Source organism: Podarcis cretensis (assembly GCF_951804945.1).
Source record: "Podarcis cretensis genome assembly, chromosome: 12".
NCBI classification, from domain to species: Eukaryota; Metazoa; Chordata; class Lepidosauria; order Squamata; family Lacertidae; genus Podarcis; species Podarcis cretensis.
In genome coordinates this window covers 4,430,067-4,453,227 of record NC_137181.1, presented here as the reverse complement: position 1 = coordinate 4,453,227, position 23,161 = coordinate 4,430,067, and the positions used below count along the sequence as shown (strand labels likewise).

Below are 23,161 nucleotides of genomic sequence, written 5' to 3'. Positions count from 1 at the left end.
TTTTTTAGCTGCCGCGTCACACTGTTGGCTCATGTCAAGTTTGTGGTCAACCAAGACTCCTAGATTTTAAATTGCTTTCTCCCCCCTCTTTCCCCCCCTATTATGTTTTACTATGATTTTATTTTATTGGTGTTAACTGTCCTGAGCCCAGCTCTGGCCAGGGAGGGCAGGGTATAAATAATTTATTACTATTATTATTGGATTCTGGATTCATTGCATTACCTATGAGAACACCCAAATTATTGAGGAAGCCTACAGTCTTCTTTTGCTTTTGCGGGGAGAGAATCGGTGGGACGCTAACCTGAGAGCCTTTCCTCCCACCGGCAAATCTTCATTTGCACCTCCCTCAGCCGAATTCAGGTTCTTCTTCCGACACTTTCAGCAAAGTATTAAGTTTTCTCTCACTAATTTATTACCAATCTCTGTGAATACCATTTGGTGAAATGTACAAGTGTTATTAACAATTTAGATTCCCTAGAAGTCTGTTATACTCTCTGTCTATTCCGAAAACAAAACATATTTTGATGCGCTCAGAAGTCCATTTCTTTACTTCCACCTGTAAGAAATAAGTCCCGGCGCGTTCTGGCTCTGCTACACGATGCTGAGGACGGAAGGGGGCTTGTTCTTCACCGCTGCTTGGACGGATCCGGGCTTCTTCCGCATTTGCTCAAGGGTAGACATGGCTCCAGCGTATTTGTGCTTTCAAATAGAGAAAGAGACGGGGCTGTTATTCCTGGCATTCTTGGGGGGGGGTGCAAAAAAAAATATGTCTTGAAATAAGAGGGATGCAAGATGGAGCTGTGGGTTAAACCACAGAGCCTAGGACTTGCCGATCAGAAGGTTGTCGGTTTGAATCCCCGCGACGGAGTGAGCTCCCATTGCTCGGTCCCTGCTCCTGCCAACCTAGCAGTTCGAAAGCACGTCAAAGTGCAAGTAGATAAATAGGTACCGCTCCGGTGGGAAGGTAAATGGCGTTTCCATGCGCTGCTCTGGTTCGCCAGAAGCGGCTTAGTCATGCTGGCCACATGACCCGGAAGCTGTACGCCGGCTCCCTCGGCCAGTAAAGCGAGATGAGCGCCACAACCCCAGAGTCGGCCACGACTGGACCTAATGGTCAGGGGTCCCTTTACCTTTAAGATCTTTCCAACCAGAAGTGGCTTTTCAGAGCCCTGAGAATCTTGGCTTTCAGTTAAAACAAAATCTATTTAAGCCTCCAGCCCATGTGGGGTTATAGAAGGTTTCTTGTCATGGTTTGGGAGGCTTACAGTAATTTTGGATGGGGTGCTCGGTGCTCAAAATTCCCACTGCTCTGTTCCTCCTAGGCCTTTTCTCCCCATCCCTTTTAATACTTAAACTTCCCCCACCCCTAACCTTGACGTAAGTTGCAAAAATAGATTCAAACCAATAGTTCAAACAAGCACGAACTTTTTTCAGGCCTCTTCCATGAGACCAAGTGAGTATTTATAGAGTGCTGAAGTGCAGAACAAGCTCCTCTGCGTCTGTTTTCGGTCTCATCCTGGCCTATTTCTGCAGGCAAAAGGCTGCCAATTAAGCTGCAGTGTTGCGTATGACAGAATTATTGCAAGTTCCATCGTCCAATAATTTCTAGAAGCGGCTGAACTCTCTGGTTTGCTTACTATTCTAGCAAAGCGCTTGCCACTTAAGGTGGGCAGGTGAACGAGGGGAGAGGCCTGCGCCATGTTAACATCCTGCTGGAATTACTGTGCTGGGCCCGGGGGTAACCCGTCAAACCCGGACCAGAATCCGAAGGTTCTGCTGGGAGTCAGTCCGACAGGGCCAAGGCAGGACACGAGGCAGGAAACCAGGCAAGGACAGGTGCAGGATCTAACACACAGCAATGTTGCTCCTGCAACCTGGGGCAAGGTCCAACAGCCTTTTATCTTTGTCGGGGTAGCGGCCAGTCCTGATCCCCCAGTGACTCACCTCCCTGTTTCGCCCGAAGGCGAGCACTCCTCCTGCGAGTACAGTGGTACCTCGGGTTAAGTACTTAATTCGTTCCGGAGGTCTGTTCTTAACCTGAAACTGTTCTTAACCTGAAGCACCACTTTAGCTAATGGGGCCTCCTGCTGCTGCCACGCCGCCAGAGCACGATTTCTGTTCTCATCCTGAAGCAAAGTTCTTAATCCGAGGTAATATTTCTGGGTTAGCAGAGTCTGTAACCTGAAGCGTATGCAACCTGAAGCATATGTAACCCGAGGTACCACTGTACTCAGGTCTCTCCTTCTCTCAGACCTCAGTCTCTGCAGCTCGGGAGATGTCGGTGGGTTACTAGACCCAGAGGCCGCCTCAGCCTCCCCTGTCCCAACCAGTAGTGGAGCAGCTGTAAGTGATGGCCCAGCTGGAGGCAACAAGGTAATCCCCACATCTGGAGCCAGGACAGGCTCAGGCCCCTGACTCGGCCCAGCTGGTGCTTGTTGCAGGGGAACCTGTGCAGACTGGGGCTCTTCAGAATCAGGCCCCAGACTAGGTTCAGATGCCACCTGAGGCAAAGGATCCAGTGTAGACTGAGACTCTTCTGGTTCCGAGTCCGAGCCCCTGTCCCAGGCCATCACATACTGGGACAGATCTCAGTTTTGCAAGCTGAGAGCCAGCAGCAACATCCCGCCCTCTGGATTCTAACCAGCAGCGACTGATCAGCTTTTGTCTGCACAACTGGATCAGACCGAAAATGAACATCCAAGAACCTGTCCCACCTTTCTACACACCGGTTACGCGTTATTTGTGTGGCAAAAGGTTCTGCGAAATACAAAACTTTTAAATGCCATTCTATTCCTGCTCGGGTCTAATAAGAGACATTGTTTTGTTGATTTTACTTCCGTAAGATCAACACAGGTGCCAACTTTGATCCATTATAGGGCATTAACAGGGGATGATAAGAGGCTGGCTGCTGCATGAGGCCAAAGGTCCGTCCAGTCTCACAGCGGTCAAAATTCCTGCCCCAAGGATGGATGCCCCAAGGAAAACCCAGAAGCTCTTATTCCCTGGAAAGCAAAAGATACAAGAGATGCCTGGCTGGATCAGACCAAGGGTCCATCTGTTGTATGCCAGGTTTGCGTGCAGGAGCCAGGCCCTGTGACCAATAGGACTTTGCAGGACTGGGACCTTCCTAAGTTTGTTCTGAAGAGACAAGGTGCGGCCGCACAGGTGAGGCTGCTTGGTAACTCACAGCACCTGGTGGCAAGAGCTGGGAAGGGATATAAGGTCAGCATTTCCCTTCAGCTCTTGGCCACAGCAACACACTTCCTGCCTTGCTGTGTTTGACTCCTTGCTTCTTGATCCTTGACTCCTTGCTTCTTGCTCTTCGGACCCCTGACTTTGGGACTCGCTTTCTAACCCTTGGATTCCTGGACCCCCGGTCCTGCTCCCACCCCGCCATCTTTCCCCCGGTCCTGACGTCCCCTGCCGGGACTTCGATCACCCGTGAACCAGACCATGACATTGTAAAGTATTAGCCCCAGCTAGATGCCTCTGGAAAACTCAGAAAGAGGAGCTAAAAAGATCACGGCCATCTCCTGATTCCCTTCAGCATCTGATATAGAACCAATAGAACTTAGACTTACCTTCCGGTCCACCTTTGCTTTGGCATTGTAGAAGGAGACAGAATCCGGGCAGAACGGCAGGACTTCCTGCTGCATCCGCTCAAACCTCTCCTGTTCGTCTTCATCCTGGAAGGAGGAGGAGAGAGGAATGCAAAAGCCAGGAATGAAATAGTGGGGCTTCGTCAATGTAAACAGCAAATTTGACCTACCAGATGATGGGAAGCAGGGCCGGCCCAAGACATTTTGGCACTGGGAGGGGACACACACCACAAAACGGTGCCCTGCCCCGCCAGGGGAGAAGTGGGAAGCAAAGACAGTCTACCTGGCTGATGCATGCGCCAAATATCTCTGTAACTCCAGAGGAGGAGAAGGCATGGTCAAAGAGATGCAGGGAGCCCTGAGCAGACTAGGACTAGCTGCCTGAGAAACAGTTTCTATCCAAATGCGATTTTGGTTTTAAACGCAGTGTAAGGTAGCCTCTGGGACGCGGGTGGCGCTGTGGGTTAAACCACAGAGCCTAGGACTTCCCGATCAGAAGGTCGGCAGTTGAAATCCCTGCGGCAGGGTGAGCTCCCGTCGTTCGATCGGTCCCTGCTCCTGCCAACCTAGCAGTTCGAAAGCACGTCAAAGTGCAAGTAGATAAAAAGGTACCGCTCCGGCGGGAAGGTAAATGTCGTTTCCGTGTGCTGCTCTGGTTCTCCAGAAGCGGCTTAGTCATGCTGCCCACATGACCTGGAAGCTGTACGCTGGCTCCCTCGGCCAATAAAGCGAGATGAGCGCTGCAACCCCAGAGTCGGCCACGACTGGACCTAATGGTCAGGGGTCCCTTTACCTTTAAGGTAGTCTCTGTGGGAATATATTGTATTTAATTATGGGGTATCAGTGTTTTTAGGGGGCTAACCAGGCTTGTTGGTTTTTGAATGTCTGGTGTAGATTCTTTTCAGTTTCGATGGGACAATGACAATAAAGATTATCGTATCGTATTGTATCGTATCGTTGCAACAACAAGCAGTGTGTTGTGGAGGGAGGAATTGGGAAAGACCTCCCTCTCCCCTCTTATAAATCATGGTGTGTCCTTCGGAAGATAGAAAAGGGCATCCTGATCAAATTTGCACCAAACTGGGAGGGGTGGCTAACACCCCAGAGGACAGGATCACGCTTCAAAACAACCTTGACAGATTAGAGAACTGGGCCAAAACAAACAAGATGAATTTTAACAGGGAGAAATGTAAAGTATTGCACTTGGGCAAAAAAAATGAGAGGCACAAATACAAGATGGGTGACACCTGGCTTGAGAGCAGTACATGTGAAAAGGATCTAGGAGTCTTGGTTGACCACAAACTTGACATGAGCCAACAGTGTGACGCGGCAGCTAAAAAAGCCAATGCAATTCTGGGCTGCATCAATAGGAGTATAGCATCTAGATCAAGGGAAGTAATAGTGCCACTGTATTCTGCTCTGGTCAGACCTCACCTGGAGTACTGTGTCCAGTTCTGGGCACCACAGTTCAAGAAGGACACGGACAAACTGGAACGTGTCCAGAGGAGGGCAACCCAAATGGTCAAAGGCCTGGAAACGATGCCTTATGAGGAACGGCTAAGGGAGCTGGGCATGTTTAGCCTGGAGAAGAGGAGGTTAAGGGGTGATATGATAGCCATCTTCAAATATATAAAAGGATGTCACATAGAGGAGGGAGAAAGGTTGTTTTCTGCTGCTCCAGAGAAGCGGACACGGAGCAATGGTTCCAAACTACAAGAAAAAAGATTCCACCTAAACATTAGGAAGAACTTCCTGACAGTAAGAGCTGTTTGACAGTGGAATTTGCTGCCAAGGAGTGTGGTGGAGTCTCCTTCTTTGGAGGTCTTTAAGCAGAGGCTTGACAACCATATGTCAGGAGTGCACTGATGGTGTTTCCTGCTTGGCAGGGGGTTGGACTCGATGGCCCTTGTGGTCTCTTCCAACTCTATGATTCTATGATCTTCCGTTCAATGAATCTTGCACTGTGCATCGTGTGACACACACACACAAACACATCCCTTTTCTCCCCCTCCTCTGAAGGGCACAGGGATTCTTGCAAGAGATATCGGGGGTTTTCTGGGGCAGCAACAACTTGGCAGTTGCCAGTGTGGATCAGCTCTTGGGTGCCAACAGCTGATTAGCGCTTAGCAGCTGATCAGTGAAACAGGGCGAGGAAGGCCAAGGTATGCGTCTCGGCTTTACTTACCAGAGTTAGGACTCTGTTAATTGGGATCATGCCCAGCCTGATGGCTCCCCCAGGCCTTAAGGCTTCCTGGACCTCCTCTGGGATGAGAAAGGACTCGTTGTACCAGATTTCAAATTCTGAAAGGAGGTAGTCATATGGTCAGTTACCTCCTATATCATATATATATTGCATGTATTTTGTTTTTCTTTGTGTATTTCTCAAATCGCATTTGAACAACCAAGTCCATTTTGCCTGTCTGTAACCATCAGTCAAAACACGAAGGTCACACCATCCGCATGCTTGTTATCTGAAAATTCACTTATCTGCACTTAAATAATTACACCCAAACCTCACTACGCTCTGCAGATTCACTTATCTAAACAGTTGACTTCCTTTTTTTGTGCTTTGCTGGTCAGTGGCAGCCACTTTCACGCAGAAAGCAGGAATAATTTAATAATAATAATTTATTATTTATACCCCGCCCATCTGGCTGGGTTTCCCCAGCCACGCTGGGCGGCTTCCAACAGAATATTAAAATACAATAACCTATTAAATATTAAAAGCTTCCCTAAACAGGGCTGCCTTTAGATGTCTTCTAAAAGTCTGGTAGTTGTTTTTCTCTTTGACATCTGGCGGGAGGGTGTTCCACAGGGCGGTGCCACCACAGAGAAGGCCCTCTGCCTGGTTCCCTGTAACTTTGCTTCTCGCAGGGAGGGAACCGCCAGAAGGCCCTCGGCACTGGACCTCAGTGTCCGGGCTGAACGATGGGGGTGGAGACACTCCTTCAGGTCTACTGGGCCGAGGCCGTTTAGGGCTTTAAAGGTCAGCACCAACACTTTGAATTGTGCTCGGAAACGTACTGGTAATAAGGGCAGATAAATCGAAGAGCAGAAAAAATCTGAAAAACGAGGGAGGGGAGGTCAGGCAAATCAGTTTTTAAATTTTGCCTCTCTTTTACTGATAGGCTGCAGTGATTTCAGGAAGAAACCATGGAGGGCGGGGGAGTGGACAAATTCCGCATTAGAAATGTCCCCTTAGGAAATAATGGAAATTGTGGACTTGTTGTGTGAACACTCTCCTAACAAATGATTTCTTGGGAATGCATTGTGTTCAGTAAGTGGGACCTGTGCATACTAAGGGCACTGTGGTTCTAATTTCAGCCTCTTGCTATCATAATTTCTTTCAAGAATCTGGAACATTTCATCTATTCCCCCAGAGTATTTTCAGGCCCTTCCGGTTTGGGGTCCTCTGTCTCTGCCTTATTCCAAGCCTCTGAGGATGCTTGGGGGTGCTGAACGCCGCCCTCCAACCAGCTAAAACCTTCTGGTTGTTCCAGCTACCGTATTTTTCGCTCTATAAGACGCACCAGACCACAAGACGCACCTAGTTTTTGGAGGAGGAAAACAAGGAAAAAAATATTCTGAATCTCAGAAGCCAGAACAACAAGAGGGATCGTTGCACAGCGAAAGCAGCAATCCCTCTTACTGTTCTGGCTTCTGGGATAGCTGCGCAGCCTGCATTGACTTCATAAGACGCACACACATTTCCTCTTACTTTTTAGGAGGGAAAAAGTGAGTCTTATAGAGCAAAAAATACGTTATTTTTACCTGAAGAAGCCTGCTGTGAGACCAACAACATATGGATTTCCTGTACTTCTGCCCAACAAGACCAACGCAGGCCATGTGCTAAGGCTTAGCGCATGCTCAGCGCATGCCGGGCTAGAAAGCTCATGCCAGGCCCTTTGCCCACCGGCAGTACCTGAGACCAGCCTGTTGCGGCACTGGTCCACCAGGTGCTGGCAATACTGGACCTCCGACCTGAGGTTCCGTAGCTCCTCGTAATCCACGCGGTACTGTTTCTTCAGGTCCTTCATCTTCATAATCAACATGAATTCCTCTTCGTCAATAATGATTTGTCCGTCCTCGCTCTGGTATTCTCCTGGAGGGTCCAAGAACAGAACAAAGTTTTACGGGTTGGGAGTGCACCTCAAAACCACAATGCCGTCCGTCTCAGGGCGTACAGAGGAGTTGAAATCGCTTGTGAGCTTGCAAGCAATTTAGCAATCGCCTGGAAATCTCTTGGTTTAGTTAATGCACATCAGCACATCTCCTGAGCTGATGCTTTTGAAGTGGGAAATGTCACAACAACATTTAGAATGTGAGTTGGGGGTGCAGATAACAAGTGATATATGGGAGTCATGTATAAAATCAACAGAAATAGCTTCTATAGATCTAAGACTAAGACTTACTCAGCAGAAAATAATACTCAGAGTCCATTGGACGCCAGCAAAACTTTACCAGAAGAAAATAACAAATGCAGACAACTGCTGGAGATGTGGAAGTAAAAATGCAAACTTAGTACATATGATGATTGGCTGCCCGATGATAAGATCATTTTGGTACAAGGTGAGGATATATATAGCAAGAGTAATTTTAAAAAATGTTATTTAGGGGATTTGAATTTAATTCTGAATTATATACCGGAAACGTGGGAGATTACAAGGGGTCCAAAAAATGGATGTACTGTGCCATATTAGAAGCAAAAAAACTTGTTCTGATGAATTGGAAGAGCCGCAAAAAGATCCCACTGAGCACATGGATTGACAATATGGACAGACCAGTTACATACTGTCAGAGCTGCCTCTAGGTCCCAGCTCACAGAGGACCAACGCTAGGCTGTCGTTATGTACAAAAGTCTTTATTGAGGTTCAGTTTCCATTTCCAAGCCGCAGCGCGCAGCTCTACGTCTTAAACCCTAGACCGGCGAAGTCCCGTCTGAGTCTCCTCCCCTCTGACACCAGTTTAAGATCCTAGCCCGGCTCCACCTTTTACGCTGCTCTCTCCTCCTCTGGGTCCTCCTGCCCTCTGGGGCATTGCCCTTTCTGGACTCTTCCGACGCTGAGTCGCTTAGCTCCTCCCCCTCCCTCCGGCGGGCTTTAGGACCCGGTTCCCAATCCTCATTCTCTGCTGTCCCGCGCTCCTGTACATTTGAACTTGCCTCTCGCGCCAGCCCAGTGACCTTCCTCCTGACCGTTACACTACTTCTGTCACTGCTTCCCTCTTCCGGGATACTGGCCGGATCTGACCTCCCCTCCGTTGTCTGACTCTCCGATGGAGGCGTGGTCAGCCCTGACTCCTCTCCCTGCTGGGGGAGACGCTACTCCCGATACCTGTGACTCTTCCCCCCCCCCCACTATGCTCTGGTGGGGAAGCTGGTCCTGATTTCCAACTACTGCTCTGGGAGTCCCTGCTGCCCCCTTGCTCCTGGGGCGTTCCCCTTGGGAACCCCCTACCCCTGGCCACTGGCGCCCCCTTCTGTGAATCTTCCGATTCGCTGGAGAGGCTCATGGAATCCCTCGGTCCACTGTCCTCTTCTCCTACGCTCCCCTTGGATTCTTCCCCTTCGCTCTCCATCTCCTCTCTTCCCTGTGCCTCTGCTCCTGAACCCCTGACACATACAAACGAATTGCATATCGACGCCAATTAAGAATGGATAAATATGAAGAAATCTGGAAGGATTACTTAAGAGATAAGGCGGAAAATGGTTGGAAGTAGGGGGAGGAGAGGTGGAGAAATATTGTTAAAAAGGTCGAGTTATAGGTATATCAGAATTGTTAAATTGTGTTCTTAGTGTTATTGTGGTTTTGGTTGTTTTTTTGTGGTCGCTGTTTGTGTTGAAAAAATGATTAAATAATTAAAAAACAACAACAACAACAAGGGGGGGGCACATGGGCCTACCCAAGAGGCTGACCCACAATGACTTGGGTACAATCCCTGCATGATAATAATAATAATAATAACAATAATAATTTATTATTTATACCCCACCCACCTGGCTGAGTTTCCCCAGCCACTCTGGGCGGCTCCCAATCAGTGTTAAAAACAATACAGCATTACATATTAAAAACTTCCCTGAACAGGGCTGCCTTAAGATGTCTTCTGAATGTCAGGTAATTCTTTATCTCTTTGACATCTGATGGGAGGGCGTTCCACAGGTCGGGCGCCACTACCGAGAAGGCCCTCTGCCTGGTTCCCTGTAGCCTCACTTCTCGCAATGAGGGAACCGCCAGGAGGCCCTCGGCGCTGGATCTCAGTGTCCGGGCTGAACGATGGGGGTGGAGATGCTCCTTCAGGTATACAGGACCGAGGCCGTTTAGGGCTTTAAAGGTCAGCACCAACACTTTGAATCGTGCTCGGAAACGTACTGGGAGCCAGTGCAGATCTCTCAGAACCGGTGTTATGTGGTCCCGGCGGCCACTCCCAGTCACCAGTCTAGCTGCCGCATTCTGGATTAATTGCAGTTTCCGGGTCACCTTCAAAGGTAGCCCCACGTAGAGCACATTGCAGTAGTCCAAGCGGGAGATAACAAGAGCATGCACCGCTCTGGCAAGACAGTCCACAGGCAGGGAGGGTCTCAGCCTGCATACCAGATGGAGCTGGGAGACAGCTGCCCTGGACACAGAATTGACCTGCGCCTCCATGGACAGCTGTGAGTCCAAAATGACTCCCAGGCTGTGCACCTGGTCCTTCAGGGGCACAGTTACCCCATTCAGGACCAGGGAATCCTCCACACCTGCCCGCCTCCTGTCCCCCAAAAACAGTACTTCTGTCTTGTCAGGATTCAACCTCAATCTGTTAGCCGCCATCTGACTGGTTGGTGGCAGTCAGGCAGCATATATGATGTCCTGCATTAGTTCTGCCTGTGCCGACTCCATTTCTTTTACTGTCCTTCACCTGCTCTTCAATGAAAGGGAGGAGTCTGGGGAAAGCCCTGCCCGTTTCATCAATGCTGGTGAAACTGGAAACCAGTATAAACTCCGCCAGTGGCCTCTCTCCTCACCACCCACTCGCCTGCTCTGAAGGAGATGGGCGATAAAAACAAACTGAGTGAAGATGGCGGCTGCCAGCAGCGAAAATACCTTTGGATTGATTTGGCAGAAACACCAGCAGGTGAGGAGATGCTGCAAAATTATAGAGGGGAATCATAGACATAAAATTCACACAGAAATACACCATTGTTTCAACTCGCTTGTGGGAACAACTCAGAGGCCGCGAAAGAAGGAAGGTTAACAACAGGAAGAATTAGAGGAACCATCGGAAGTGACTATGAAAAGCATTAGAGGTATGAGATGATCAGAACCCTCCGAACTTGAAGCATGGGAAGCCCCGTTAAAAAAATTATAATTTGGCAGAATATTTGGATTATTTGATATGTATATGTATAATTTGGAATATTTGATGTGATTTGATTGGATTGTTAAAGTGGAAAACTTAATAAAAATTAATTTTTTAAAAAAGATAAAAACAGATGGTTTTTCTTTTTGATTAACATTTTATTTGAGTAATTTCATTTATACAAAGAGAAGAATGAGAAAAGAAAGAAAGAAAGTGAGAAGGGGGGGGGATACTGTTACATTAAAAGGTAAGGTAAAGGTAAAGGTACCCCTGCCCGTACAGGCCAGTCTTGACAGACTCTGGGGTTGTGCGCCTATCTCACTTAAGAGGCCAGAGGCCAGCGCTGTCCGGAGACACTTCCGGGTCACGTGGCCAGCGTGACATCACTGCTCTGGCCAGAGCCAGAGCCAGAGCCGCACACGGAAACGCCGTTTACCTTCCCGCTGGTAAGTGGTCCCTATTTATCTACTTGCACCCGGAGGTGCTTTCGAACTGCTAGGTTGGCAGGCGCTGGGACCAAGCAGCGGGAGCGCACCCCGCCGCAGGGATTCGAACCGCCGACCTTTCGATCGGCAAGCCCTAGGCGCTGAGGCTTTAACCCACAGCGCCACCTGCGTCCCCACTGTTACATTACCACATATTAATACACAGATGTCTCGCTATGTAACAATTTGGGCATCCAAGCTATGGTTTCCTATTCTTACTGTCCTTACACACACATAATTGTCAATAACCTCATATATTCTGTGTAAACTCATTCCAAATACAGTGGTGCCCCGCAAGACGAACGCCTCGCAAGACGGAAAACCCGCTAGACGAAAGGGTTTTCCGTTTTGGAGGCGCTTCGCAAAACGAATTTCCCTATGGGCTTGCTTCGCAAGACGAAAATGTCTTGCGAGTTCCTGCGGGGTGTTTTTCCCTTCCCCCCCCCCTTTTCCTAAGCCGCTAAGCCGCTTATCAGCTGATTCGCTGATAAGCCGCTTAACAGCTGATCGCTAAAAGCCGCTAAACCGCTAATAGCGCTAATCCGCTAAGTTGTCAATGGGCTTGCTTCGCAAGACGAAAAAACCACTAGACAAAGAGCCTCACGGAACGGATTCATTTCGTCTTGCGAGGCAACACTGTATCATTGTGTTTATGGGAGGATGCATTAGGGAAATGGACCGATTGTTCTGCCTTTCCTTTCTTCAGAGCTGGGAGGTGGAGAAGGAAATAGAGAATGAAAAGGAGGAAGACACAGGCCAGGGTGACTAGCAAAAACGCTTCCACACAGAGGGAAAAGACTAAAATGTCAAAAGGCCATTCCCAGGTGTGCTTGGCTAGAGAGAAAGGAGGGCTGAAAAATGCACCTTGGAATGAATTCTGAACACTGAACAAAAGATACATAAAGGTGGCGAAGACGCCTCTTCCTGTTGGGCTAAGAATCTATTTAAGTGCCTGGCCAGAGGAAGTTAAAGCTGCATTTTTATCTGCCACACCAAGGCAGGAGGAGGTTCAAGGGCACCTGGAGCTAAATTACATACCAAATTTTTTGCTTTATAAGACTCACTTTTTCCCTCCTAAAAAGTAAGGGGGAATGTGTGTGCGTCTTATGGAGCGAATGCAGGCTGCGCAGCTATCCCAGAAGCCAGAACAGCAAGAGGGATTGCTGCTTTCACTGCGCAGCGATCCCTCTTGCTGTTCTGGCTTCTGAGACTCAGAATATTTTTTTTCTTGTTTTCCTCCTCCAAAAACTAGGTGCGTCTTGTGGTCTGGTGCGTCTTATAGAGCAAAAAATACAGTACTTGGAAATGAGTCTCTCATCTCCCCATTTCCGCAACAACTTGTGATTTTTAAAAAATCCACGTAAAAATTCACTGTGTTAGGGGTGGTTTTTCCTAATGAACACATCGTGGTGTGCGGTTTCGACAAACACATTTCTTCAAGCGATTGCCTTTAATGTAATACCCTGGATTTGTAATTTGGTGGGAGGACTGGCTTGCAGAATCTGGAGAAATGAATTTTGGAGAACTTCTCAAACTGCTTCTGAAAGCGTGACTTAGGCAGGTTCTCGTTTAAACGCAAACCAAATCGAATTCCTTTCCCCTCCCTAGTTGCCAGGCATGGCACAGCATCTCTCCCCGCCCCAACTTTAACATGAGTCTCTCCCGCTTTCGGGGTTGGACTAGATGACCCTCGGGCCCCTTCTAACTCGTAAGATAGATCTCTGACGCAGCCCAGGCCCGGCTCACCCTGCTGATCGCGTTCAGCTTTCTGGGCGTCCAGTGCCTGCTTCATGTTCTCCATCTCCGTTTTGAGCACGTTGATTCTCTGGGCGACCTCGTTCATTTTGCCCTTGCGGTCATTCAGGATGGCTTTGTTCTCCTTGAATATCCGGTTGATTTCGCTGCCGCGCTCGTTCTTGAACTCCTCAAAGGCTGCTGTCTTTGCAGGTGGGGAACTGTTTCCAAATAATAATAATAATAATAATAAAATTTATTTATACCCTGCCCTCCCTAGCCAAGACCAGGCTCAGAGCGACCAACACCTGATATAAAAACAAATTGATGAAGATGCAACTTAAAAATAAGATTAAAATACAACATCAAAACATTAAAATGTTAAAATGCAGCCTCATTTCAATGGAAACTCAAATCAAAAACTTTTTGGGGGATGAAAACGTCAAGACAAGAAGGGAAGGACAATTAAAAAAAACCCCCAGCTATTCCAAGCCAGAGGTGGTATGTGTGTATGTTTGTGCGTGTTGACTATTTGGGACATTCTGTGGGGAGTCATGAATTTCGCTACAGAGCCAGGAAGAAAATAAACCCTTCAGGGCACAGGGAGGGGAAAGGCTGAGCTTGGAGACTGGCGATAAGCCCCATAAGAGTCCGCCTGAGTCAGAATCATAGAGTTGGAACGGGAGACGAAGAGTCTCTGCAATGAGCTCTATGTGGGGCTACCTTTGAAGGTGACCTGGAAATTACGACTAATCCAGAATGCGGCAGCCAGACTGGTGACTGGGAGCAGCCACTGAGACCACATAACACCGGTCTTGAAAGACCTACATTGGCTCCCAGTACGTTTCCAAGCACAATTCAAAGTGTTGGTGCTGACCTTGAAAGCCCTAAACGGCCTCAGCCTGAAGGGGCGTCTCCACCCCCATCGTTCTACCCAGACACTGAGGTCCAGCGCCAAGGGCCTTCTGGCAGTTCCCTCCCTGTGAGAAGCCAAGTTACAGGGAACCAGGCAGAGGGCCTTCTCGGTGGCGGCGCCCGCTCTGTGGAACGCCCTCCCACCAGATGTCAAAGAGAAAAAAAACTACCAGACTTTTAGAAGACATCTGAAGGCAGCCCTGTTTAGGGAAGTTTTTAATGTTTAATAGGTTATTGTATTTTAATATTGTATTGGAAACTCCCCAGAGTGGCTGGGGAAACCCAGCCAGAGGGGCAGAGTATAAATAAAAAAATATTATTATTATTATTATCTTGTCCAAGCTCCTAAAATGCAGGAATCAACTAAAGCATCAATGACAGGTGACCTCTGTTTAAAATCCTCCAGTGAAGTAGAGTCCACAACCTCGGAAGTCGGTCCCACTATTGAACTGCCCTTACTATGAGAAAGTTCTTGCTGGTGTTGTGTCGGAATCTCCTTCCTTGGAACCTGAAGCCACTGGTTCGAGTCCTACCCTCCACAGCAGGAGAAAACAAGCTCACTCCCTCTTCCATGTGACATCCCTGAAGATGGTCCTCCAGCTTGGCCCTCCAGCTGTATTGGGACTACAACTCCCATCAACCCTAGCTAACAGGACCAGTGGTCAGGGATGATGATGTGATGGCCTGGGATTCGGGCTCGGACTCAGAACCAGAGGCATCTCAGTCCGCACCGGATCCTTTGCCTCAGGCATCATCTGAACCAAGTCTGGGGCCTGATTCTGAAGTGCCCCAGTCTGCACAGGTTCCCCTGCAACAAACACCAGCTGGGCCGAGTCAGGGGCCTGAGCCTGCCCTGGTTCCAGATGTGGGGATGACCTTGTTGCCTTCAGCTGGGCTATAGCTTACAGCTGCTCCACTAACGGTTTGGTCAGGGGAGGCTGAGGCGGCCCCTGCATCTAGTAACCCACCAACGTCTCCCGAGCTGCAGAGACTGAGGTCCAAGAGAAGGAGAGACCTAAGTACTCGCAGGAGTGCTCACCTTCGGGCGAGACAGGGAGGTGAGTCACTGGGGGATCAGGACCGGCCGTTACCCATCAGAGATAAAAGGCTGCCGGACTCCGTCCCAGGTTGTGGGAGCAACATTGCTGCTTGCTGGAACCTGCCTAAGACCTTGTACCTGTCCTCGCCTGGTTTCCTGCCTTGGCCATGTTGGACTGACTCCTCGCGGAATCCTTGGATTCAGGACCGGACCTGGACCATGTGGCTCGGGTTAACCCCCGGGCCCAGCACAGATGGGAATTGTAGTCCCAAAACAGCTGGAGGGCCAAGTTTGGCCATCACTGCCTTAAGATATTTGAAGATGGCTCTCCTATCTCCTACCAGTCTCCTCTTTTCCAGGCTAAACATACCCAACTCCTTCAACCATTCCTCATAAGGCTTGGTTTCCAGATCTTGGTCACCCTCTGCACACGTCCCACCTTGTCAATATCCTCCTTAAATTGTGGCACCCAGAGATTTCTGAAACTGGAGTGCCCAGTACTGGACATAGGACTGCAGGTGGGGTCTGACCGAGGCAGCCTAGAGCAGTACTATTACTCCCCTTGATCTGGCTTTGAGTGAATTTGAACTATAAAAATGGTGTGTGCACGCAGCTGCAGAGAACGAGTCATCCCCACCATCAGTTTTTGGAACAGCACCCTACTCGGCTACAGACAGGGCTAAGGTCCTCCCTAAGAGGCAAAGAACCAACCTGGGCCTCGTGCTGGGCTCCTCTCTTGGCGCGGAGTCAGAGCGATGGGTCTCGAAGCTGACGGCGTCCTGCTCGCGGATCAAGCCTTCCCTTGCCTCCGGGTCCTTGCTGACTGCCCCTACCTGGCTGCGGGACGGGGAAAGGGTCTCCAGATCTTTCCCAGAAAGAGGACTCGCCAGGCCTTCCTTCTTCAGAGTGGGACTGGGAAAGAAGAAGCAGAGGGGAACGTTTTATGGCCGGATCCAGTTCTGAGCTTGAGCTCCACTGAGGCCGTGACCTGGGCCTTCCTCAGTGAAACTGGGAGGTGCTCAGCTCTAGTTTGGGGCACTTGAGGATGCAGCTTTGAGGACCACCACCCAAAGCTGGCCAAGGGGAAGACCGGTGATGAAGAGATCAAAAGTCCTGCAAGAGCTTTCCAGGCCTCTGAGTGCCTTTGGTGCCTCTGAAAGGGGGCATGTCACCGTATTTTTCGCTCCGTAAGACGCACCTGACCATAAGATGCACCTAGTTTTTAGAGGGGGGAAAGCAAGGGAAAAAATATTCTTTAAAGGGAGCGCTGAGCATAGCCTGTATGCATCCCAGGCTCTGCTCAGTTCTCCCTTTCACGAGCCGCGTCGAGCGTGTGTGCGGCGCTTGCAGGCTTTTCCCCAAAGAGGGAGAAGGGCAGCCCACCAGTCCCTTCCGCCACCTCCCGGAAAAGCCCCCAAGAGCCGTGCTTCCTTTAAAGAGCCACACACACGCTCCATGCAACTCTTTAAAGGGAGCGCTGAGCAGAGCCTCCCGCTTGCATTCGCCCCATAAGACGCACACATATTTCCCCTTACTTTTTTAGGAGGGGGGAAGTGCGTCTTATGGAGCGAAAAATACGGTATGTACAGTTCTCAGAGCCAAGACCCGAGAACTGTAGAGTTGGGAAGGACCCAAAGGATAATCTAATCCAGCCCCCTGCAATTAGGAGCGAGCCAGCAATAAACAGGAGTGTCCGGCCTAGTGAGCACAGCAGCTCTTCTCAGAAGATCTTGCCCCTATGAGGCAGTTGTGGAGACTGAAGGCCTTTCCACAGCTGTCTGTCTCCTCCTCTCCCGGATCGTTCCCAAGCAACCCTAGACGCTGCCGCCATGTCCGCCTTTGCTCCTCCCACTTCATGCGTCTCTGGGTTCTGGGAGACCAGTGAGGAGGAGACACCCATGCTTCTTCACTGGCCTAATTCAACTCTGCCTCTTGACCTCCATCATTCCACTCTCTTGTTTCTGCTATGGACTCCCCTCTGTCACATTCTCCCAGCTCACTAAGCCCTCTTATCTCTTCAGCTTCCGACACCACCTCCTCCCAGTCTTCCCACCACCACCACTCCCTGGGCTCCGAGCTTTCTTCCCTTAGGGGGTCCCCCCAGCTGGTTCCTCCCACCATTCCTCTGCGTCCAACCAGTCCAGGATGCCTGCTCTGCTCAAGACCTGCTCTGTTCCGATGCCTCTCCCGATTCAGGGATCAGAAAGATACATAATTCTCCCTTTTCTCGGTTGGAGGATTCTCCCTTTGGCAGTAGGAGGATGGATGGCAGCTAACAGATTGAGGTTGAATCCTGACAAGACTGAAGTACTGTTTTTAGGGGGCAGGAGACAGGCAGGTGTGGGGGACCCCCTGGTCCTGAATGGGGCAACTGTGCCCCTGAAGGACCAGGTGTGCAGCCAGGGAGTCATTCTGGACTCACAGCTGTCCATGGAGGCACAGGTCCATTCTGTGTCCAGGGCGGCTGTCTACCAGCTCCATCTGGTATGCAGGCTGAGATTCTATCCGCCCGCAGACTGCCTCGCCAGAGTGGTGCATGCTCTGGTTATCTCCCGCTTGGACTACTGCAATGCGCTCTACGTGGGGCTACCTTTGAAGGTGACCCAGAAACTACAACTAATCCAGAATGCGGCAGCTAGACTGGTGATTGGGAGCAGCCGCCGAGACCACATAAAACCGGTCTTGAAAGACCCACATTGGCTCCCAGTATGTTTCCGAGCACAATTCAAAGTGTTGGTGCTGACCTTGAAAGCCCTAAATGGCCTCAAAGGCCCAGTATACCTGAAGGAGCGTCTCCACCCCCATTGTTCAGCCGGACACTAAGGCCCAGCTCTGAGGGCCTTCTGGCGGTTCCCTCACTGTGGGAAGCGAAGTTACAGGGAACCAGGCAGAGGGCCTTCTTGGTAGTGGCCCCCGCCCTGTGGAACGCTCTCCCACCAGATGTCAAAGAGAACAACAACTACCTGACATTTAGAAGACATGTGAAGGCAGCCCTGTTTAGGGAAGCTTTTAATGTTTAATAGATGGTTGTATTTAAATATTCTGTTGGAAGCCGCCCAGAGTGGCTGGGGAAACCCAGCCAGATGGGCGGGGTATAAATAATAAATTATTATTATTAATCTGCAGTGAGGGGGCACAGAGAAGCCCTGCTGTTGCCCAGACTGGCTCCTGCCTCTCGGCCACAGGAGGGTCCACAACCCAGCTGCCAACCCGCCAACCCCGCTACTACAGCAGGCAGAGAAGCAATGTTCAGGGTTCCGCATTTGCCACGGCCCACGGGAGCGTAAGAAATCCAACCTGAAGACGCGTGACCGTGGGAACAGGAGGGAACCAACCTGACTTGCTCCTTGCCTCGCTTTGCTTTCGATTTCTTCCCGCCAGGCTTGGATGAGAAAGGAGCGACTCCGATGCCAAATCCTTGCCCGTCAACTTCCCCAACCAGGTGGCCCTCAGCATCAACCAGTCCTGCCTGGCGACAGTGGAGATCGGAGGGGCTGTTAAGCGGTTTCAAATCTCTGCCCCTGGAACCTGCAGCTGGGATTCCACTCAAATGTGCTGCCTCCCCAGCAACTTACATACATACACACAAGCCAAACTCTGAGGACATCAGAACATGAGAAGAGAGGTGCTTATTATGGGAAGTTTGCAAGCAGGATCTGAGCACGAGAGCCCACTGTCTCCAGGATTATTCAGTCGAATTGGATTGCATGGGTTTAAATTTGGGAGGCAGGTTAGGAGTGGAAATTGGCTGGGACACGGAAACACTGTCTACCAGCTCCACCTGGTACACAGGCTAAGACCCTCCCTGCCCATGGACTGTCTTGCCAGAGTGGTGCATGCTCTGGTTATCTCCCGCTTGGACTACTGCAATGCACTCTAGGTGGGACTACCTTTGAAGGTGACCCGGAAACTGCAACTAATCCAGAATGCGGCAGCGAGACTGGTGACTGGGAGTGGCCGCCAGAACCACATAACACCGGTCTTGAGAGACCTACATTGGCTCCCAGTAGGTTTCCGAACACAATTCAAAGTGTTGGTGCTGAAATTTAAAGCCCTAAATGGCCTCGGTCCTGTATACCTGAAGGAGCATCTCCACCCCCATTGTTCTGCCACGGAGGTCCAGCGCCGAGGGCCTTCTGGTGGTTCCCTCATTGTGAGAAGTGAGGTTACAGGGAAGCAGACAGAGGGCCTTCTTGGTAGTGGCACCCGCCCTGTGGAACACCCTCCCTTCAGATGTGAAGGAAATAAGTAGCTATCTTCTCTTTAAAAGACACCTGAAGGCAGCCCTGTTCAGGGAAGTTTTAAATATTTAACGCTGTACTGTTTTTAACACTTGATTGGGAACCGCCCAGAGTGGCTGGAGAAACTCAGCCAGGTGGGTGGGGTATAAATAATAAATAATGAATTATTATTGTTATTCTTATTATTCTTATTCTTATTATTAGAAAACCGTGTTTTTCTGATGTGGACAAACAGAGCCATCTGGAATGTGCGGCCTGCAAAATGTTGCCGGGCTGCAATGCCTCTCATTGTAGGGGGCCATAAGTTTTCCGGGGGGTGGACCTTGAAGTGGAACCAAATACAGAAAAATTAAAACACAAATGCTGAACCTGGCTCTGGGTTCCAGCCCAATGATCTCAGTCTCCCTCTCCCTCCCTCCCTCCCTCTCTCACACACACGTGTGCTAGTGCACCAACACCAACCTTTTGAACTGCAGACAGGGTTGCGTAGTCGTTTTTGTCTATCAGGGTGTATTTATTCCGCAGCCTGGCTTCCACTTCCTGCTCTTGCTGGCTAAAAAAGAGAAACACGCACCCATACCGTTGGGCTGAGCTGTCGTGGCCGCCTCTTGCACCTGCTACCCCTGCTCCACTGTGTCAGGTTTGCGTGCAGGATCCAGGCCCTGTGACCAGTAGGGCTTCGGAGGACTGGGGCCTTCCTAAGTTTGTTCTGGAAAGGCAAGGCGCGGCTGCGCAGGTGACTGGCCAATTGGTAACTCACTGCACCTGGTGGCAGGAGCCGGGAAGGGATATAAGGTCAGCATTTCCCTTCAACATCTGGCCACAGCAACACGCTCCCTGCCTTGCTGTGTTTGGCTCCTTGCTTCATGTTGCTCGGACCTCAGCTCCTTGACTCCCTGTTTTTTTGATTCTCGGACCCTTGACTTCGTGACTCCTTGCTTCTCGACCCTCGGACCCTTGACTTTGTGACTCCTTGCTTCTCGACCCTCGGACCCTTGACTTCGTGACTCCTTGCTTCTCGACCCTCGGACCCTTGACTTTGTGACTCCTTGCTTCTCGACCCTCGGACCCTTGACTTTGTGACTCCCTGCTTCTCGACCCTCGGACCCTTGACTTTGTGACTCCCTGCTTCTCGACCCTCGGACCCTTGACTTCGTGACTCCCTGCTTCTCGACCCTCGGACCCTTGACTTCGTGACTCCCTGCTTCTCGACCCTCGGACCCTTGACTTCGTGACTCCCTGCTTCTCGACCCTCGGACCCTTGACTTCGTGACTCCTTGCTTCTCAACCCTCGGACCCTTGACTTCGTGACTCCCTGCTTCTCGACCCTCGGACCCTTGACTTCGTGACTCCCTGCTTCTCGACCCTCGGACCCTTGACTTTGTGACTCCCTGCTTCTCGACCCTCGGACCCTTGACTTTGTGACTCCCTGCTTCTCGACCCTCGGACCCTTGACTTCGTGACTCCTTGCTTCTCGACCCTCGGACCCTTGACTTACAAACTCCGCTAACCCAGAAATAGTAACCTCGGGTTAAGAACTTTGCTTCAGGATGAGAACAGAAATCGCGCGGCGGCAATGGGAGGCCCCATTAGCTAAAGTGGTGCTTCAGGTTAAGAACAGTTTCAGGTTAAGAACAGACCTCCGGAACGAATTAAGTTCTTAACCCAAGGTACCACTGTATACCCTAACACAGCCTTCCCCAACTTGGTGCCCTCCAGACTTTTTGAACCACAACTCCCATCAGCCCCAGCAAGCATGTCCAATACTCAGGGATGGTGGGAGCTGTACTGCAAAACCATGGTTGGGGAAGGCTTCCCCAACAAATACCAAGCAGATGTTCTGTGGGAAAAGTGCTGGGTGAAGAGAAGCGATGCAAGGCACCAGCCAGGGAACCTCCAAGGCAAGACCTAGAGGAGGGAGACTCAAGAGCCAGGGGATTGGTGGAGGGACACCAAGGAGAGGTCAGAGAGAAAAGATTGGTGGAAGTGTTGGAAGCTGAAGGGGCAACAGGGTTTAGTGAGCAGGAAGAGCCTGTGATAGGGAGCAGTGCAGACTCCGAGGCTGAAGCGGAGGAGCGGGGTCAAGAGACTGCAGAAAAATCCAGGGAGTCTTCTCCTCCTGCTGCGACAAGCTCCCTCCCTGCTGGTCTCCAAGGAAGTGCAGAAGAGCAGGATGAGGAGGGTGGAACAGAGATGATAGGTGTACAGACAGTTTGAGACTGCTTGGGAAACATCCGGGAGAGAAGTCATCTTAAGGGTGGTAGAGGAGGGGTTCTGGTAACTGCTCCATAAAGGCAAGACCTGCTGGGAAGGGTTGCTGAGACCACGAGGCTGAATAAAGCGTTAACTTCACTGGCATCGAAGATTTGCTTTCTTTCTTGCTGGCCTGCGTCCGACTCCAGCCCTGACAACGGCATCGTAGGTGGACATCATGAGTGGGAATCACAAACGCCAGCGAAGAGTTTCTAAGTGCAGGCGTCAGCGGAGTGTAAGCACAGACAAGCCAAAGCACTTACCCCAAAATCATTTTGAACTGGTTGAATATTTCGTGGATTTGTCTGATGCTCAAAATCTGGCAAAGCAGAGGGAATGACATAATGAGGCAGGCAGCCCTGGCCAACGTTTTCAAATGTTTCACAGTAAAATGAGACGCAGGGGTCAGCAAACTTTTTCAGCAGGGGGCTGGTCCACTGTCCCTCAGACCTTGTGGGGGGCCGGACTATATTTTGAAGGGGGGGTAAAAACGAATGCCTATGCCCCACAAATAACCCAGAGATGCATTTCAAATAAAAGGACACATTCTACTCATGTAAAAACACGCTGATTCCCAGACCATCCGTGGGCCGGATTTAGAAGGTGATTGAGCCGGATCCGGCCCCCGGGCCTTAGTTTGCCTACCCATGAATGAGAGGGTCAAATTAGCTTCCTGCTGAGGGACCTGGTTGGCCGCTATGAGAATACGAAGTTAGATGAGGGGCCTTTGGCTTGATCCAGCAGCCAGACGGTGTTTATCTCCCCTTAATCTGTATGGCCCTGCCTTGGGCCTCACTGCTTCCGAATGAGCAAGAAACACTGATTTGCCCAACCCATCTCTGAAGACACCCCCCGGATCTGCAAGATGACAACTACAGTGGTACCTCTGGTTGCGAACGGGATCCGTTCCGGAGGCCCGTTCACAACATGTGTTATGTACTGAAGTTCTCACCCTGGGCCAGCAGGGGGATACTGTAGATAGTTATGCAAATGAAGGATCGAAAGTGACGTTCAGTGATTGGATAGTTTTAGAAAGTTATTACAGTAACAAGGTAATAGAGCTCTATATAAGCAGGCTGACTGAGCCCTTCAGTTTACAGTGGTGCCCCGCAAGACGAATGCTTCGCAAGACGGAAAACCCGCTAGACGAAAGGGTTTTCCGTTTTGGAGGCGCTTTGCAAAACGAATTTCCCTATGGGCTTGCTTTGCAAGACGAAAATGTCTTGCGAGTTCCTGCGGGGTTTTTCCCCCTCCCCCCCCTTTTCCTAAGCCACCAAGCCGCTTATCAGCTGATCGCTAAAAGCCGCTAAACCGCTAATAGCGCTAATCCGCTAAGCTGTCAATGGGCTTGCTTCGCAAGACGAAAAAACCGCTATACGAAGAGCCTCACGGAACGGATTAATTTCGTCTTGCGAGGCACCACTGTAGTTCTGTTCTGGCATCTGAATAAAGAGCTGTTTGAAGAATCGCTGTGTCAACAACATGAGCAGAACGCAACCCACGTCTGTGCATGCGAGGGTCACGATTTGCCACTTCTGTACATGCGCGTGACGTCAT

The 23,161-nt window shown here is 50.2% G+C and overlaps 1 protein-coding gene across 3 annotated transcripts in view; it reads right to left on the bottom strand.

Moving 5' to 3' along the window:
• Positions 1-389: 389 nt before the first annotated feature.
• Positions 390-23,161, bottom strand: part of KIF9 (kinesin family member 9) — a 47,950-nt gene continuing 25,178 nt past the window's right edge. For all 3 annotated transcript variants that reach the window (XM_079946696.1, XM_079946697.1, XM_079946698.1), the window contains 9 exons: positions 21,868-21,923; positions 19,814-19,904; positions 18,446-18,579; positions 15,822-16,022; positions 13,169-13,377; positions 7,522-7,701; positions 5,785-5,900; positions 3,582-3,686; positions 390-699 (listed from right to left, as the gene is read on the bottom strand). In XM_079946696.1, coding sequence (XP_079802822.1) covers positions 592-699; positions 3,582-3,686; positions 5,785-5,900; positions 7,522-7,701; positions 13,169-13,377; positions 15,822-16,022; positions 18,446-18,579; positions 19,814-19,904; positions 21,868-21,923 — 1,200 coding nt within the window. In that variant the 3' untranslated portion in view covers positions 390-591. The remainder of the gene's footprint in view (positions 700-3,581; positions 3,687-5,784; positions 5,901-7,521; positions 7,702-13,168; positions 13,378-15,821; positions 16,023-18,445; positions 18,580-19,813; positions 19,905-21,867; positions 21,924-23,161) is intronic.